At 41.1% G+C, this 16808-nt stretch overlaps 1 protein-coding gene across 1 annotated transcript in view; it reads left to right on the top strand.

Annotated features, from left to right (window-relative positions):
• The window catches only part of zc3h18 (zinc finger CCCH-type containing 18), a 250964-nt gene that overhangs the window by 59384 nt on the left and 174772 nt on the right, over window positions 1-16808 (top strand). The window contains exons 5-7 of the mRNA XM_084335339.1: window positions 5703-5854; window positions 9946-9975; window positions 11247-11361. Coding sequence (XP_084191465.1) covers window positions 5703-5854; window positions 9946-9975; window positions 11247-11361 — 297 coding nt within the window. The remainder of the gene's footprint in view (window positions 1-5702; window positions 5855-9945; window positions 9976-11246; window positions 11362-16808) is intronic.

The raw sequence follows: 16808 nt of genomic DNA, 5'->3' as shown, positions 1-16808 counted from the left end.
CAGCATTTCAAGTGATTTACACTTGAGTGTGAGACCTTAAGATTCAGATATGTAGTACAGATATGTATGTAATAACAATGTTTGTGATGTAATATTTTTTTGCATATCCTTATAATATGGATATCTCTATGGACCTTGTTGAAGCACTGTTACCTCTGCCTATTAGTTATACTGGTCTATAATTGTCCTTGTATTATAGGCCTGAAACGATTCCTCGAAACTAAATTACTAAATATCATAGATAGGAATTATTTGCGTCAAAGCTTTGTTTAGTCCACATAACTATATACAGAGCACTGCGTTTCACATGGATGATTATTAATATCACACAACATGCTTTCGCTCTGGACACGTGAGGTAGACGCGATTCGAGACACAGAAACAGATATGCTTGTTTATAGGGGTGCACGATATTGATTTTTTGACCCCGATATCGATAACTTTCTGCTCCTCAAGGTCGATACCGATACCGATAACCGATAATATATATATATTTATTGTATTATAATTTTTTTCTTTAATGTATATTCCTGTAGTTTTGACCTAACCAGATGTATCATGACATGAGCGTTACTACTATGAACAAAACAATGCCAAGACAACAGTTTTGACTCTTCAAATAAAGTGACTACGGTATATTTATTTTTCCAAATAAATATAATTTGAGTCAATCACAAAATTCACAATCCGTCAATGTCATTATCAATGTGTTTCCCTGAATAATGAGTGAACTAAAAACCAACAGGTATTGTGCTTTGTCAGCAGATAAAACATTTGACGCTATAGGAGAGGAGACTGTTGTGGTCTTGGTCCATGAAACAACTATTACCGGTACTTGGCATTTATAGGACAGCAAACGCCTCGTCAATAGGTACAAGCCCTGTCGGTTCCTTTGCAGCTGGCTTTGGATTTGCAGCAGCTTTGCGCGTCGTCGTAGGCTTTTAACACACCATCGTAGCGGTGGTGATGTTGCAGGTGACTTATTATGTTGGATGTGTTATAGCTTGTTGCCTTTTCCCTCCTCGTGGAACTTCTGCATTGCATTTGTTACAAATAGCAAGCAAACTGTTTTCCTCTGAAACTTTGAAAAAGTCCCACACTACTGACGCCATGTTTGTTTACTATCCGCGCTGCTTCTGAAAGTTACGTGACTACGTCACAGCCAGGCATGAGAAAGGGAGCGCTCGATTTGTGAAAAACTCCCTCTTCCTAAACCACACGCTATTAGTCGTACCACAGTACTAGCAAAACGGGAGGAGCCTACAGTAAAAACAAACGCCCTTCATCCCAATCCACCCACACCGCATTTTTTTAACCAAAAAATATATTATATATTATAGGAGCTATCAATAATTTTATCGGGATGACGTCATAATTGCTCATATCGGCCCGATAGTTATCGACCCGATATTTATCGTGCATCCCTACTTGTTTATGTCCCTGGCTACTTCGTACTTCCCTACCAAAGTAAGTAGCTGTGCTTTCTTGCCTGTTCTTGCTTTGCTCTGAGAGCTTGACACACACACTTGCACACGCACACATCTGCCCACGGTGGTGTAGTGGTTAACACTGTCGGCTATCGCCTCACAGCAAAAAGGTCCAGGGTTCGATTCCCGCTTGGGGACCAGGTTTCCATGATGCCAGGTACCCAGGTGGGGTATCTCCCAGGCCTTTCTGTGTGGAGTTTGCATGTTCTCCCCGTGCTCGCAAGGGTTCCCCCTCCCGATAAGATAAACCCAATGGAAAAACATGCACAACAGATGGCTAACGCTGTGGCATCCTTGACGAAGACTGACAGGAGCACTTGGATTGGTCCCCGGGGCGCGGCTCACGTTGACGCCCTATCTGCTCCCGGCTGCCCATGGGGGGGAAGGACGACCGGATGGGTTAGGCGCAGAGACTCTATTGCATCGGCGATTGAGAAAAAGACAATGTGTGTGTGTGTGTATCCTGTGTGTGTGTGCCCCGCTCCAATTGCATGTCCAGTTTGTTGCATGCCGATTAACACTTTCAGTGCCACCAGGGGGCGCACGACTTAGTGCTTGAATGCCACCATCAACGCCAATGTTAACGTTAATATCGCCTAATCTATGTTTTAAATTATGGCTGTGTCTAATCTGCCCGTCGCTTATCAAAGAATCATTTTCCAGTCAGTGTTGTCAAGGCAGATTGGTTTTTTATCGCTTCATTTCCGTTTGAGAGCATTTTGAAAAGCACCCGTTTTGAGGTGAAAAACAGCCCATTCTGTGATAATCGCCTTTTACTGGAATATTCCAGAACGTTGATATTTGTCGGCCTATTTATGAATCGTTTTCAAATAAACGCTAGATGATCAATAGTATACGTGCACGCACGCACGTTCGAGGCGCGCACTGATAATAGCTGCTTCCATTTCCTCATGGATTTTACAGTGAAACAGCTGTATATAGTGGAAACGCTTATATCTTCATGAAAACGAGTCTTATTATCCTAACAGTGATAACATAGATTCCTTACCTGACATCAGATGGTATCCAACTGGTATATTCCAATTCCTGATCACCATTCGAAAAAAATCGATAAGTGTATAGATCTAACGTGTATACAGTAGAACTCTGGTACTCCGGCTGCATGGGTGAGAAGTGAAATGTGGACTGGAATATTTTTTTCCCCCCATCCATTTTCATTGAGTCCATTCCAAAAGGGTGATTTACCATCTGGGAGACGATAGGTGGCGCTTTTTTCACATCTGATCGCCGGCGGCCCTTGGGTAGGCTAGGGTAGGCTCGCGTGATGCAATATGATTTCAGATCGCTAAAAATAAAAAAATCTGAGAAATCTTGTGAGTGGCTTTCAACGTAACTATCGTAAACACGAGATTAGCCGCGAGTGCCTATCAAAGTGTTAAAGACCCCCTAAAGAGGTCCTGCATTATTATTATTATTAACCCTTTATTCGCCAATGACGTGTTACCACGTCATTCTCTGCCATGCTAATTCTGCCAATGACGCCGTAACACGTCATTGATATCAATATTTCAAAAATCTGTGATCGCAATTATATTTCTCCCCCGGAGACTTGAGATCTACTGTTGATCCCCTCTCAATTCTCCAACGGTTCAAGAGCGCCATCTAGTGGCCGATCGGCGGATCGCCCAAACCGGAAACCGGAAACGGAAGCTCGTGCTCATTCCAATTCGGTCCGATCACTCGCTAATAATCCCAGGACTCGAGCTAGACACAATGGATAGCAATCCGTTACTAATAACTCGATAAACAACATGATTTGGACGTATATACTATTATACAACCTGGAGATGGATCGCATATTTTAACATCCCATAATAGGAATATTTCTGCTCCACGCTAATCGCCCAACGCTACGAGGAAGCTACGGTAAGATTCAGCGTTTTTTTAACGTGTTCGATACTAACTGCTCTAATGATCATATCACCCACACTAGATGAATCATCTAACGTTGGCCACGGAATTATAAACGACCCCCCCCCCCCATCCAGTCAACATCAGATGATAAGTAGTAACTTCTAGAAGCACGTCCATTTGAAATTTTTTATCTCGCGCAGATCGCTATCAAACTGTATTTGATCATCAATATAATGCATTTAGGGCTATAAATCACGTTCTGGAGAAAGCTGCAGAAAACGATAAAAACATACTTTTACTTTAGACCGTATTTTAGTATGAATTTGTGAATGAAAAAGTATAACGTTCCTACGTCCTGAACGATAGATAATTGACGTTGAATGGGCCATAGTAATGTCAATTTAGCAATACAATTTAAAAAGTTATAGCTCTGCAAAGAAGGGGAACTTCTCCATAGACAAATAGAGCTGGCAGAGAGGGGTATAATGATGTACATAAGCCTGGCGAAGAAAGTGTTAACTGAATGCACATGTGTGTGTGTGGACTACTGTACTATTACTATTATTTATTTTTATTTTTTATGAATAATTAAATATCGATATTGCGGGAAATGAGTATTGAAACCGTTTTAAATATTCAGAATCGATATGTACACTAGTAAGTAGCTGACATTTTAAGAGACCGGTCTTCTTTTCTCTTTAATAAAGCAAAAGTATTTCTTCCAATTAATCGATGGAATAATCTGTAAAATATTTAATTACTAAAATAATTGATAGCTGCAGCCCTATTGTATTATTACTAGCGCAATCGATTAATCTATTTGAACACATTAATTACATGATTTGCTTGCACTAATCGTGTTAACTCATGTTAAGAAATACTTATTACTATAGTCACCATTCTTCAATAGCGTTCAGTTCAATTGTGTGAATTCATTTGTTCTCTGATATAACAAATATTTGTATTGGCAGAAAACAAAATTAATTGTGCAAAACTCTATAGAGCTTTTGGATGTGTGAGACAAAATAAATCAGCCTTGTTTTTTTGATCAAGTGCCCCTTTTAACACTTTGGCGACCACTGGACTTAGTCTAATTAGTTGCTAGAGGACCGGGGAATGTAAACAAATGTGTGGGTTTTTGTACAACTATATCTATGCTTTATAGTGTTGCTATCTGTCCATTCTCATTGTCAATTGAGTTCATAAACCGTCCCTTCAAAATGGCTTAAAGAAAAAAAATGCATCGGTAGGTTGTCATTTCATAGCGCCGTGAATATAAGCTTTTTTTTTTAAACTTTATTTTTTAGCGTTTATCGCTTTTCTGGTCAAGCATGACCGACAGATACAGGGTGAAACGGGATATAGAGCAGGGGAAGACATTCTGGAAAATGACGGCGGGTCCGGGAATCGAACTCGGAGTCCACCAGATCCGTGACGCAGCACGGTTTTCCCTGACGCAGAAAATAGCGCCGAGATATGCGGTGAGCTACTGGAGCTCCCCTGTGAATATAAGCTTTATCGCAGATTTTGTCTCATATATTTTCTGGAAAGCTAGTTATGGAGCTAATGGCTAGTAACGTTATATTCAACAGCATTTCCGTTTTATATATGCTAATGAAATAACTCAAACTGCATATGATCCGGGCTGTCCTAGGGCATGTATGCATGAAAGGGGGGGGGGGCGGGGGACGTCGTTTAGTATTATTGATTACCAATACAGTGTCCGTGTAACTAGCCACATTCACTGATCGATTGCTTGCGTCTCACAGCAAGGTCTGATCCGGCTGTAATTTAGGTGAAAAAGGTCTTACCGTGAGCCCGTGGGATACCCCCGGGCATTTCCCCGTTATCGATCGGCATCTGGTAGATCGATATGTCCATTGGCTGATGATAAAGCCCATTATTCCATGGTGAAATCTGCGATTCGAAACGTGATCCACAGTACATTTTGCTGGTTCAGGATCCGGCTACAATGATACTCCATTGGAAAAAAAATTAAACGTTTTACATTCGCTCACAGGGCATACTGCAGTGGAGCGATGGCGCCCCTAAGAGGATCTGGCCGGTATTGCATGTTCTCGATTCCACAGACGAGGGTAGATCTGCAGAGTCGGTCGGGGATCTTGACCCGGTTATTAATATGGAATAAAACAATAACAACTTGCCACGGCTATATACGTGCCTCTGGTCCACAACGCATGGCACCGAAACCCGTATATATACGTGGCCGGTCCCCATTGTGTTAACAAACACAGTCCACAGATTCAAGGACGTTGAATAATTTTTTTGAAAAGATACATAACATTAACCCCCTTTAACACTATGGTCCCATCCCTCTAGGTGCTGAAGAAGGCCACCATTCGTAAAGAACAGGAACCCGACTTTGAGGAGAAACGCTTCAACGTTACCATCGGAGAGGATGAGAGAGACTTTGACAAGGAGAACGACTTCTTAAGAGAGCGCAGCTACCGCATCACCAGAGATATCAGAGAGTAAGACCGAACTCACTAGCAGTATGATAAATAGTTTGATATTTAGAGTAGGTCCCCAAAGTGAATGGAAGTGAATGCAGAGCCTGACACCTGTGAGGAATGTGTGAAGAAAAAAAAATGTCTCCTCTCTCTGCTGGCACACTCCCACCAGCTTCTTATCTCTGTTTCACCTGGTGCATCTCTCTCTCTGTCTCACCTGGTTCATCTCTCTGTGTCTCACCTGGTTCATCTCTCTGTGTCTCACCTGGTACATCTCTGTGTCTCACCTGGTGCATCTCTCTGTCTCTCACCTGGTTCATCTCTCTGTCTCACCTGGTTCATCTGTGTCTCACCTGGTTCATCTGTGTCTCACCTGGTTCATCTCTCTGTGTCTCACCTGGTTCATCTCTCTGTCTCACCTGGTTCATCTCTCTGTGTCTCACCTGGTTCATCTCTCTGTGTTTCACCTGGTTCATCTCTGTGTCTCACCTGGTACATCTCTCTGTGTCTCACCTGGTGCATCTCTCTGTGTCTCACCTGGTGCATCTCTCTGTGTCTCACCTGGTGCATCTCTCTGTGTCTCACCTGGTGCATCTCTCTGTGTCTCACCTGGTGCATCTCTCGTGTCTCACCTGGTGCATCTCTCTTGTGTCTCACCTGGTTCATCTGTGTCTCACCTGGTTCATCTCTCTCTGTGTCTCACCTGGTGCATCTCTCTGTGTCTCACCTGGTGCATCTCTCTCTGTGTCTCACCTGGTTCATCTCTCTGTGTCTCACCTGGTTCATCTCTCTGTGTCTCACCTGGTTCATCTCTCAAGTCAAGTCAAGTCATTTATTTATAAAGCATGTTTAAAAGCTCAAGAGCCAACCAAAGTGCTGTACAATCAAAGCATAAAATCAATGTCCTAATCAGGGTTTCCGTTAGAAAATATTGGTGCCGGTCTCCGTGTTCTGGAAGATTTCAATCTCCCGGACAAATGTGAGAAATTTCGGTCAGTTTATTGAGCTTAAAAACAATTGATAGGCAGGCTATATAAAGAATGACATCCTCAAGGCATGTAGATTTATAATATTTTAACTTAAAACTAGGCTACTTTTGCGTATACAGTCATTATATTCCAAATAAAATAAGTCCCTCGAGACTCCGTGCTGCTGACTTGAAATCAAATAGCTGTCTGTGGGCAGTCGGCCCGACATTAAACAGCAGTCTGTTATAATCACATTTTTATGAGCTAACGAATTCCGTTATATTGGACATTTGTATTAATTATATCAAGCGAAGAACTGAGAAATTTGGCAGAGAGAGACGGCAACATTATCATGGGGTTCACTGAAATCTAAACGTTGAGTGATCTCTGAAACCAATGACTTATCTCCGCCTTCCAACGAAGCGATAAACGAATCCCAATAGTATGCAACTGCAGAGCCGCAGAGCCAGCGGCGCTCTCAGGTCCGGTCTGAGGACCGCTCAGCAGCGCCACCCACCCAATGGCTGAATTGGAGTATTGCACTGTGCGGGCACATCTGTGAGATCTGCGGCTCTGCAGTTGCATGCTTCTCGCTAATCCAGCATCAAGCTCCCGCCCCGCCATTCTCATCAGCAAACCACAGGTCGCGAGGGAATTCTTTTCACAGGACATTATGACCGGAGATATTTAAATACCGTAATTCCTCTAATAGTAACCCCGGCTTGTATTTGTTTCAACTGTAGCGGGTACCAGGCTTGTATTAGGAGGAGGCCTGTATAAGAGGGAGGCCTATATTTCAAATTTTCAAACGGATCATAATGAATAAATCAACATTTTGTGTCAGTTTGAACCCAGTAAAATGTACTGGGTTCATTTATTGAACCCAAGTACTGTATGAAATAGTAAACAGTCCAATTACAGGTGGTCACTGGTCATTTCAACGTTTTCAAAGTGAAATCAAGTAACTAGCTCAGTATGCAGCTCAGTATATTAGTAACCCGGCTTGTATTAGGAGGCCGGCTTATAATTGCTTAGCTCAAGAGCGCACCCGGCCATTAATAGAGACCCGGCTTGTATTTGAGACCCGGTTACTATTAGAGGAATTACGGTATGTCGGACTTCAAAAAACTAATTACCGGACAACAGAAACCCTGGTCCTAATATAAAATACACAAATACAAAAAGGCACAACAGGACAGGACAGTACATTCAGAAAATAGGACAACAGTAGGCCAACAAGCGGATAGGGGAGCACAAAGTACAGTATAGCACACAGGGGACAGAGGAGCACAAGAAGAGATACAAGATGGAGGGGGCAGGATAAAATTGCATGGCAGTGTGTGAGTTAGGGTGTGGGAGAATCAGGGTTAATTATTAAAAGGCTAGGGAATAAACGTGGGTTTTTAGACAGGCCTTAAATGACTCCAGCGAGGGGGCAGATCGGATCTCCAGGGGAAGCTGGTTCCACAGTTTGGGGGCCACGGCCTTGAAGGAGCGATCGCCTCTCTTTTTGAGTCTGGTGCGGGGGGGGACCAGCCGAGCCTAGTTGGAGGATCTTAGTGACCTGGGTGCTGCGTAGAGGGTGATGAGCTCGGTGATGTATAGGGGTGCTGCACCCGATAGTGCCTTAAAGGTGAGGAGGATGATTTTGAAGTCTATTGGGACTGGTAGCCAGTGTAGGGAGGCTAGGACTGGTGTGATGTGCTCTCTCTTTCTGGTGCCGGTAAGGAAACTAGCTGCCGAGTGTTGTACCATTTTAAGGCAGGACATGGCTGCCTGACTGATGCCGGTGTAGAGGGCATTGCAGTAGTCAAGGCGTGAAGTGATGAATGCATTGACTACTGTTTCCAGGTCGACGGGTGAAAGGATTGTTTTTATTTGAGTGATGTTGCGGAGTTGGAAGAAGCATGACTTGACTACGGCATTTACCTGCTGGTCGAATTTGAGCTCTGGGTCAAAGATTACACCCAGGCTCTTGACGTGGGGTTTGAGGTGGGTGGAGAGTTGTCCTAAGCTGTTAGTGTTTTGGTGGAAGAAGGGGGGGCCAAACAAAATGATCTCCGTTTTATTTTCATTTAGCTGTAGGAAGTTGAGGGCCATCCAGCTTTTTATGTCCCTAAGACAGTTTTTAAGAGAGTCTAGGTTAGCTGTGTCAGAGGGGTTGAGGGGAAGGTAGATTTGGGAGTCATCGGCATAAAAGTTATATGAAATGTTGTGTTTCTGGATGATTTCGGCCAGGGGGAGCATGTAAATAGAGAAGAGTATGGGAGCCAGGATGGAACCCTCTCTCTGTCTCACCTGGTTCATCTCTCTCTCTGTCTCACCTGGTGCATCTCTCTCTCTGTGTCTCACCTGGTTCATCTCTCTCTGTCTCACCTGGTTCATCTCTCTGTCTCACCTGGTTTGTCTCTCCCTGGCACACATTCACTTGTTGTCCCTCTCATCTGCTGCTGGTGCAGCACTCTCTGAATCCTAGATTCAACGAACCAAGTAACGGCTACTGTCTTCTTAATCAGAATTGCTCCCCAGAACAGGATTCCTCGATATTATAAAATGACCACCATGACCATCTCAACCATTTCTGTTTTTAGATAAACATTTATTATCATTTATCCAAGGAAGAAAATCTTCCCAGTTGTATACCTTGGCTGGCTTGCTGTAGCTTATTATGCTTAGCTGCTACCCCTGGTCCTCTCTTTCCCTGCAACTCTCATCCTGAGATCTATCTGAGAGAGAGAGGGATAGAGACACTGACTATAGATTGCGAATTGCAACTGCATGAGGGGACTGCTTATCTCTGGAAATCATTTTAAGGCATTTTATCTGAGGGAAGGAGGAGGCTGACTTGCTGTGGTGGCCCTCGCATTAGCTGTATGTATAGGAGACACTGACTAGCTAATATTAACTTGTAACTGTCACACAATATGAATAAAATGGTTTTCTAGCTCATACCTTACTCATGAGGCAGGAAACAGCAAAGCTCTGGGTGCTTGGCTCGTGAGTTATCTACACTGAAGTATGTTTAGTTTAGTTGTCATGACTTCGGCCTGTCTTGTCCTATTGCAACAAATTTCAGTGTTTTCAATATTCATTGTGCACATATTGTCCAACACATTTACACTCTACATTTCCCCCCCTTTTCAGTGAAATGGAATTTCGAGACCCTGCTTATGGGTGAGTGTTGATGTATTCTGTTTTCATGCATCTCTCTAATAAACCCACAGAACCTCTGCACTGATCACATACATTTTAAAAGATACTTTAGAGGAGGTTATTCTATATAGCAAGATATGCTAGATATGCTAGATGTCACGCTAGATATGCTAGATGTCACGCTAGATATCATGCTAGATGTCATGCTAGATGTCATGCTAGATGTCATGCTAGATGTCATGCTAGATGTCACGCTATATATCATGCTAGATGTTATGCTAGATGTCACACTAGATATGCTAGATGTGAGAAATAAAAGCAGAATGTACACAGGCTACAGCTGAGTGTCCCTCAGTCATCAAATCCAGATATGGTCTCAGTACATTGTTTGGTAACTGAGCAAAACAATACAAATAATGCAAACTGAGCTAGATATAGTATGAGTAGGGCTGTGCCCATTTAATAAAATAAATAAATAAAGGTCTGAATAGTCTAATTCTACATTAGTCCCGCTTAACAAGAATGAATTAAAAAAGAAGAGTAAACTCTGCAAGCGTAGTTAAGTTGGACCATGATACATGCCAGTGTGAGACTCACGCATGCATGTTTGAACAATAGATAGTCAGTCAGTCACTCAGTAACTGACTTTGGCTCGTATTGGGTCTAATGTATTATTGTTATTTTACAAAATTATTCTTGGTAAAGGTGTATACACAAAATGTAACACAGTGCAATGTTCTCCACTCCAGTAAATGTTGATAATACTATTTGATGTGAAATAATGCTGTAACTAGTCATGCACACATTGCACAGATATACGCACGGTATCAGCAGACAATCCGTATCGGTCGATATGGCCTACAGGTACAAATTCAGATACAAAAAACAAATGACCAATCCACCCTCAAGTATTATAATGTCATCATATTAGAAGAATTACATTCCCTGTTCCCACCACCCCTCCCACTTATCCACCCTCAAGTATTAAAATGTCATCATATTAGAAAACATTTATTTCCCATTCACACTGCCCCTCCCACCCATCCACCCTCAAGTATCATCATATGTCACATGCTGAACAGTAGACCAATCAAAGCCGATGATTTCACTGACGTTACATGCTGGACAGTAGACCAACAGTAGATTTAACTGACGAATGACCCGCTTGCTGTGAGTCATCAATGCTATAACCTCAACACCAGTGAACACTTGCCAGCCCAGCATGAAACAATGCTCTTGTTATGTGTATGTGATCTTACATTATTCCCTGTGTGTGTGTGTGATTTCTTCAGTGAGCCATATGCTGACCCCTACTACGACAATGAGATGGAGGCCCTGTGGAGAGGAGGCCAGTATGAGAACTTCAGAGTGCAGTACACAGAAGGACCTCTGCCTTACCACTTCACTGTAAGTATTCAAACAAACTCACTACAACATAGCATAATATGTTGGTGCCAGAACCAGTCTAGCAGACAGGACACACCAGGGCTGTACGCTAAGCTTTTTCACAATGAAAAATGTAGGGGCACAGAATCTTTTTTAGGGGCACAGATATTATGAGAACACTGGAGAACATGGGGCTTTGGTTGAGAGAGATACAGTGCTGTCTCTTAAAACTCATAAACAAGTCTTGAGCAAGACAAGTTAGGTTATGAAAGCCAGTGAGTATTGTATGACTCAGACTTCAGCAATAATCATGAGCATTATAAAATAAAACACACATGGCATGGTGGAATACCATAAACATATTTCTTGATGTTTCCTTTTTTTAAGTAAGTAAAGAGGCCTATGTTCATATCAGTGAGCACAATTTGTAACCCAAAAAGTGAGACGTGTAGCCTATTTATTTATCTAATATTTTATTTATTAATTTTATTTGTTTGAACTTCTGTTAGCTTTTTGCTGTAAAACAAATTGTTTTAATTATTATTATAATTCTTTTTATCTTACATTTGTTGTTGATTATAAAAAGTATAATTCAGACACATTTAAAACATTGCTGCTGCTGTTGCTGCTGAAGAAATCATATTTATTTATATTTATATAAAGTTATATAAAAGAATAATAAAGCAATGTCGATTCTGTTCTTAACACTTTGGTCGCCAGGCTTATTCACAATAAACCATCCCACGCCAGCTCTATTTGTCTATGGAGAAGTTCCCCTTCTTTGCAGGGCTATAACTTTTTAAATTGTATTGCTAAATTGACATTACTATGGCCCATTCAACGTCAAGTATCTATTGTTCAGGGTGTAGCAACGTTATACTTTTTCATTCACATATTCATACTAAAATACGGTCTAAAGCAGGGGTCGGGAACCTATGGCTCTTCTGGTGACAGCATATGGCTCCCAGAAATCTTTTAGTAAAAAAAATAAATAAAATAAAAATACTGTCATTTTAAAGTAAACAGAAATTAGTTTTGAAGATACAGCTAATAGTATCTGTAGCTGAAGATATAGCGAGCAGAGCTGGCGAGGGAACACAAGTGGACAGAAATAAAAGATCTTCAACCTGAAGACCAGCTGATTCTTAAAACTTGGAACGAGCTTCCTGTGACATACCACACAATGCAGCGTGAGTATCGCCGTATTGACCATGTTTGGCTCTACATATGCATGTGGGCAGTCATTCTCGCATATGAGGAACATTAAGACCAACCTACGCTCACGTTTAACTGATGGAAGCCTCAACGCCTGCATGAAGCTCAACCTCACCACGTATGAACCAGATTACAAGGCCATCAGCAAAACCATGCAGCACCAGAAGTCGCATTAAAAGTAAGACATATTTAATTTATTATACGTTAAAAATACCATATGGCTCTCAATGAAATATATTTAGAAATATTTGGCTTTTATGGCTCTCCCAGTCAAAAAGGTTCCTGACCCCTGGTCTAAAGTATAAGTATGTTTTTATCGTTTTCTGCAGCATTCTCCAGAACGTGATTTATAGCCCTAAATGCATTATATTGATGATCAAATACAGTTTGATAGCAATCTGCGCGAGATAAAAAATGTCAAATGGACGTGCTTCTAGAAGTTACTACTTATCATCTGATGTTGACCGGATGGGGGGGGGGTCGTTTATAATTCCGTGGCCAACGTTAGATGATTCATCTAGTGTGGGTGATATGATCATTAGAGCAGTTTGTATCGAACACGTTAAAAAATAACGCTGAACTTACCGTAGCTTCCTCGTAGCGTTGGGCGATGAGCGTGGAGCAGAAATATTCCTATTATGGGATGTAGAAATATGCGATCCATCTCCAGGTTGTATAATAGTATATACGTCCAAATCATGTTGTTTATCGAGTTATTGGTAACTGATTGCTATCCATTGTGTCTAGCTCGAGTCCTGGGACTATTAGCGAGTGATCGGACCGAATTGGAATGAGCACCAGCTTCCGTTTCCTGTTTCCGGTTTGGGCGATCGGCCACCAGATGGCACTCTTGAACCGTTGGAGAGTTGAGAGGGGATCAACAGTAGATCTCAAGTCTCCGGGGGAGAAATATGATTGCGATCACAGATTTTTGAAATATTGATATCAAAGACGTGGTACGGCGTCTTTGGCAGAATGAGCATGGCAGGGAATGACGTGGTAAGGCGTTTTTGGCGACCATAGTGTTAATGTATTTTTTTAATGATTGCTGTGGATAACTGGAATGGCAATCAGATAATTGGATTATTTTTTTTGCATTACATCAGAGACAAGGTAAGAACACTATATATGAAATCAAATAATTGGAATATTCTTTTTGGAATCCCACCGGCCACAGGTAAGAGCAATTTCAGATTGATTGTGCCTTGTTTTCATAGCCATCGCCCTGATCAGCATATGTTGTTGTAATAACGAATGCCGTTATTGACAGTCAATTCATCAGAAACTACTCCCCCCCCCCCCCCCCCTTTCATGCATTCATGATGGAACATAATACCTATCATATGCATTTGATTTTTTAATTGTAGCATGTGTTGGGACGAAATGCCAATGGATTTAGTATAATAGACGTTGCAGGCTATTACTAGCCTCCCAGGAATGACCCTAGACCGCTCTAAAACCATACTTATATTCACCACGGTATAAAACGGGCATGTATGGATGGAATTTTTTTTTTCTTTTTCACATATTGAACGATAGATACTCGATGTCAAATGGGCCATAGTATTGCATCCATAGCTATAATATAGAATATAGTTATAGCCCTGCAAACAAGGTGACGGACTCCATTAGTTTAATGCGTGGCAGCGCATAGCCGTATCCCGGAAACAGCGTGGCAGCCAATGAGTTAACCATGATGATACCACAACCACAATAGCTAAAAAAAAAAAAAAAAGTCTTAGAGCTGTTTCTCTTGTGAGAATGCTGATCTACTTTACCTTATGCGTGGTGATCTATTTTACCCAAGAGCCATTGCAATACACCTAACCCCTCCCCCGCCTAACACTATACAAAATATACAATATAATAATAATAACTTTATTTGTATTAGGGCTGACCTCGAGTCGACTAGTCGAATAGTCCACTAAGCGATCGAAAGTAGCCGTAGTCGACTGCCAACCTCTTAGTCGAATGCAAACAAAGAAAAGAAAAAGATTATAATATTTTTTTTAATTCTTTTTATTTGTATCATTCTTTCCAAAAGCAAAGAGGCCTAGAAGCATGGCTAACACTAATGACGCACATACCAGCGAGGCTAACTGCCTAAGAAAATGGGCACAGAGGCACTGAAAGAGGATTTCACACACTAGACATATCAAGATGTATCCATCAGTGGACCAATTAATTACATGCTTTCGCAGAGGACAAGAAGCCTTCAGTCGACTTCTTCAGACATTAAGCACCCCCCACAGCCCAAATGGATAGTGTTTCCCCTAGGATTTTTTTCAGGGGGGGTGGTAGGCCCCCAAAACTACTAGTGTTTTTGCAGGGGGCGCGTGTCACGGATACGTGGTGTCAACAGTGTCGTCATAGACGCATGCAGTAAGGTGGTTGTTAGTATCGGTGCACTTCTCTACACTGAGCTGAAATGAAACGATTGCACATAAATTTGGTAAATAAATATTAACAAGGTGTTTGATTGAATGAAAATTGTATTAACAGATTGCAGAATGGGTACAATACAGTACGGCTCAATACACACAATTGTTAACACATTGAGTGCCAGCAGGGGGCGCCAGATTTAGCGCTTGAATGCCAGCCTTTTTGGACTGATTTTCCGATATTTCATGATTTTCGCGGAGCTATTTCTATATTCTATATTATGGCTATGTGTCTAATACGCCCGTCGCTTATCAATGACTTGCTTGCAGTCAACATGTACTAAACGTATTGTTTTTTCATCTGTACATTTCCGTTTCATACCGTTTTGAAAAAAGTTTTTTTTTTAAATTCCACACAACCGCTCTTTAGTGGAATACACAAATCACGTAATTTTCCGAAGATCGAGATCGACAAAAAAATTAAATAAAAATATATCTGCAATTTTTATTTTATTTTTTTTACTTTTTTTATTTTATTTTTTTTAACAAACATGACCATGTTCACGTCTTAAACTCATACTGAGGCCTTAGTTTTGGTTTTAAATTGCATATCATCATTCATTTATTTATTGTCACACAGAGCAGAAGAATTTTGCCAAAACAAACCAATAGTATCCAGCTGCAGACCGGCAGACCAGCCACACTCTCAGACCCAAATACATTTTTATTAAAAAAAAATGTAATCCCAATTTCTCACATTACATTCACCCTGAATGTTGACGTTATCCAGGTGAAAAGTTAACTTCATAAATCATGATGTATAATTAAATCAAAGGAAATGCGTTTGGGTCTGAGAGTGTGGCTGGTCTGCCGTTCTGCAGCTGCATACTATTGTTTTTTTTGGGCAAAATTCTTCTGCTCTGTGTGACAATAAATAAATGAATGATGATATGCAATTTAAAACCAAGACTAAGGCCTCAGTATGAGTTTAAGACGTGAACATGGTCATGTTTGTTGAATAAAAAAAAAAAATTATATATATATATATATTTTTTTTTTTATCTGATCGGGAAATATCGGTATCGGTAGATACTCAAAATCACATGATCGGGATCGGATCGGGAGCAAAAAAACGTGATCGGGACATCCCTAACATACACACATATGGGACACGTTGAGATATGTGAAAAATACATCTGATTACCCCAAGACTGGTAACATAGATTCTAGGACTGACCCCTATTAGTCCATTAGTCGACTAACTAGTCGATTTTTTTTTTTTTTTTTTTTTTTTTGTATCATTCTTTCCCAAAAAAAAGGCATGCATACCAGAGGCTAACTGCCTACGAAAATAGGCACAGAGGCACTGAAAGAGGATTTCACCCATCTAATGAACACACTAGACTAGACAAATATCAAGATGTATCCATCAGTGGACCAATTGCATGTTTTTGCAGAGGACAAGAAGCCTTCAGTCGACTCCTTCAGACACCCTCACAGCCCAAATGGAATGATAATATATATATATTTTAATAATAATAATATTTTTTTTTAAAAATATTATACCTTTTTTTTATTTTAATTTTTTTTCGTCTGCCAATAGTCGACTAACGGAACATTTTGGCCAATCCTAGTCGACCATCCAAATCCTTAGTCGGGGACAGCCCTAATAGATTCCTTACCTCACATCAGATGTTCAGCAAAAAGATTATTCCAAGGCAATGGTAGGGGAAACACTGATATTGTGACTATTATGGTTGATTCAGTTTTTAGTTCAATGGCAAGATATACCATCGACATGAACTCACCTAGTGATTCTAAACAAATGTTTTGAGGAGAAAATGGCTGTAACCCCTCCTCTTAGTTTTCTTC

This window comes from Notolepis coatsorum (genome assembly GCF_963971535.1).
Source record: "Notolepis coatsorum genome assembly, chromosome: 18".
NCBI classification, from domain to species: Eukaryota; Metazoa; Chordata; class Actinopteri; order Aulopiformes; family Paralepididae; genus Notolepis; species Notolepis coatsorum.
This window is presented reverse-complemented; position numbering and strand designations above follow the sequence as displayed.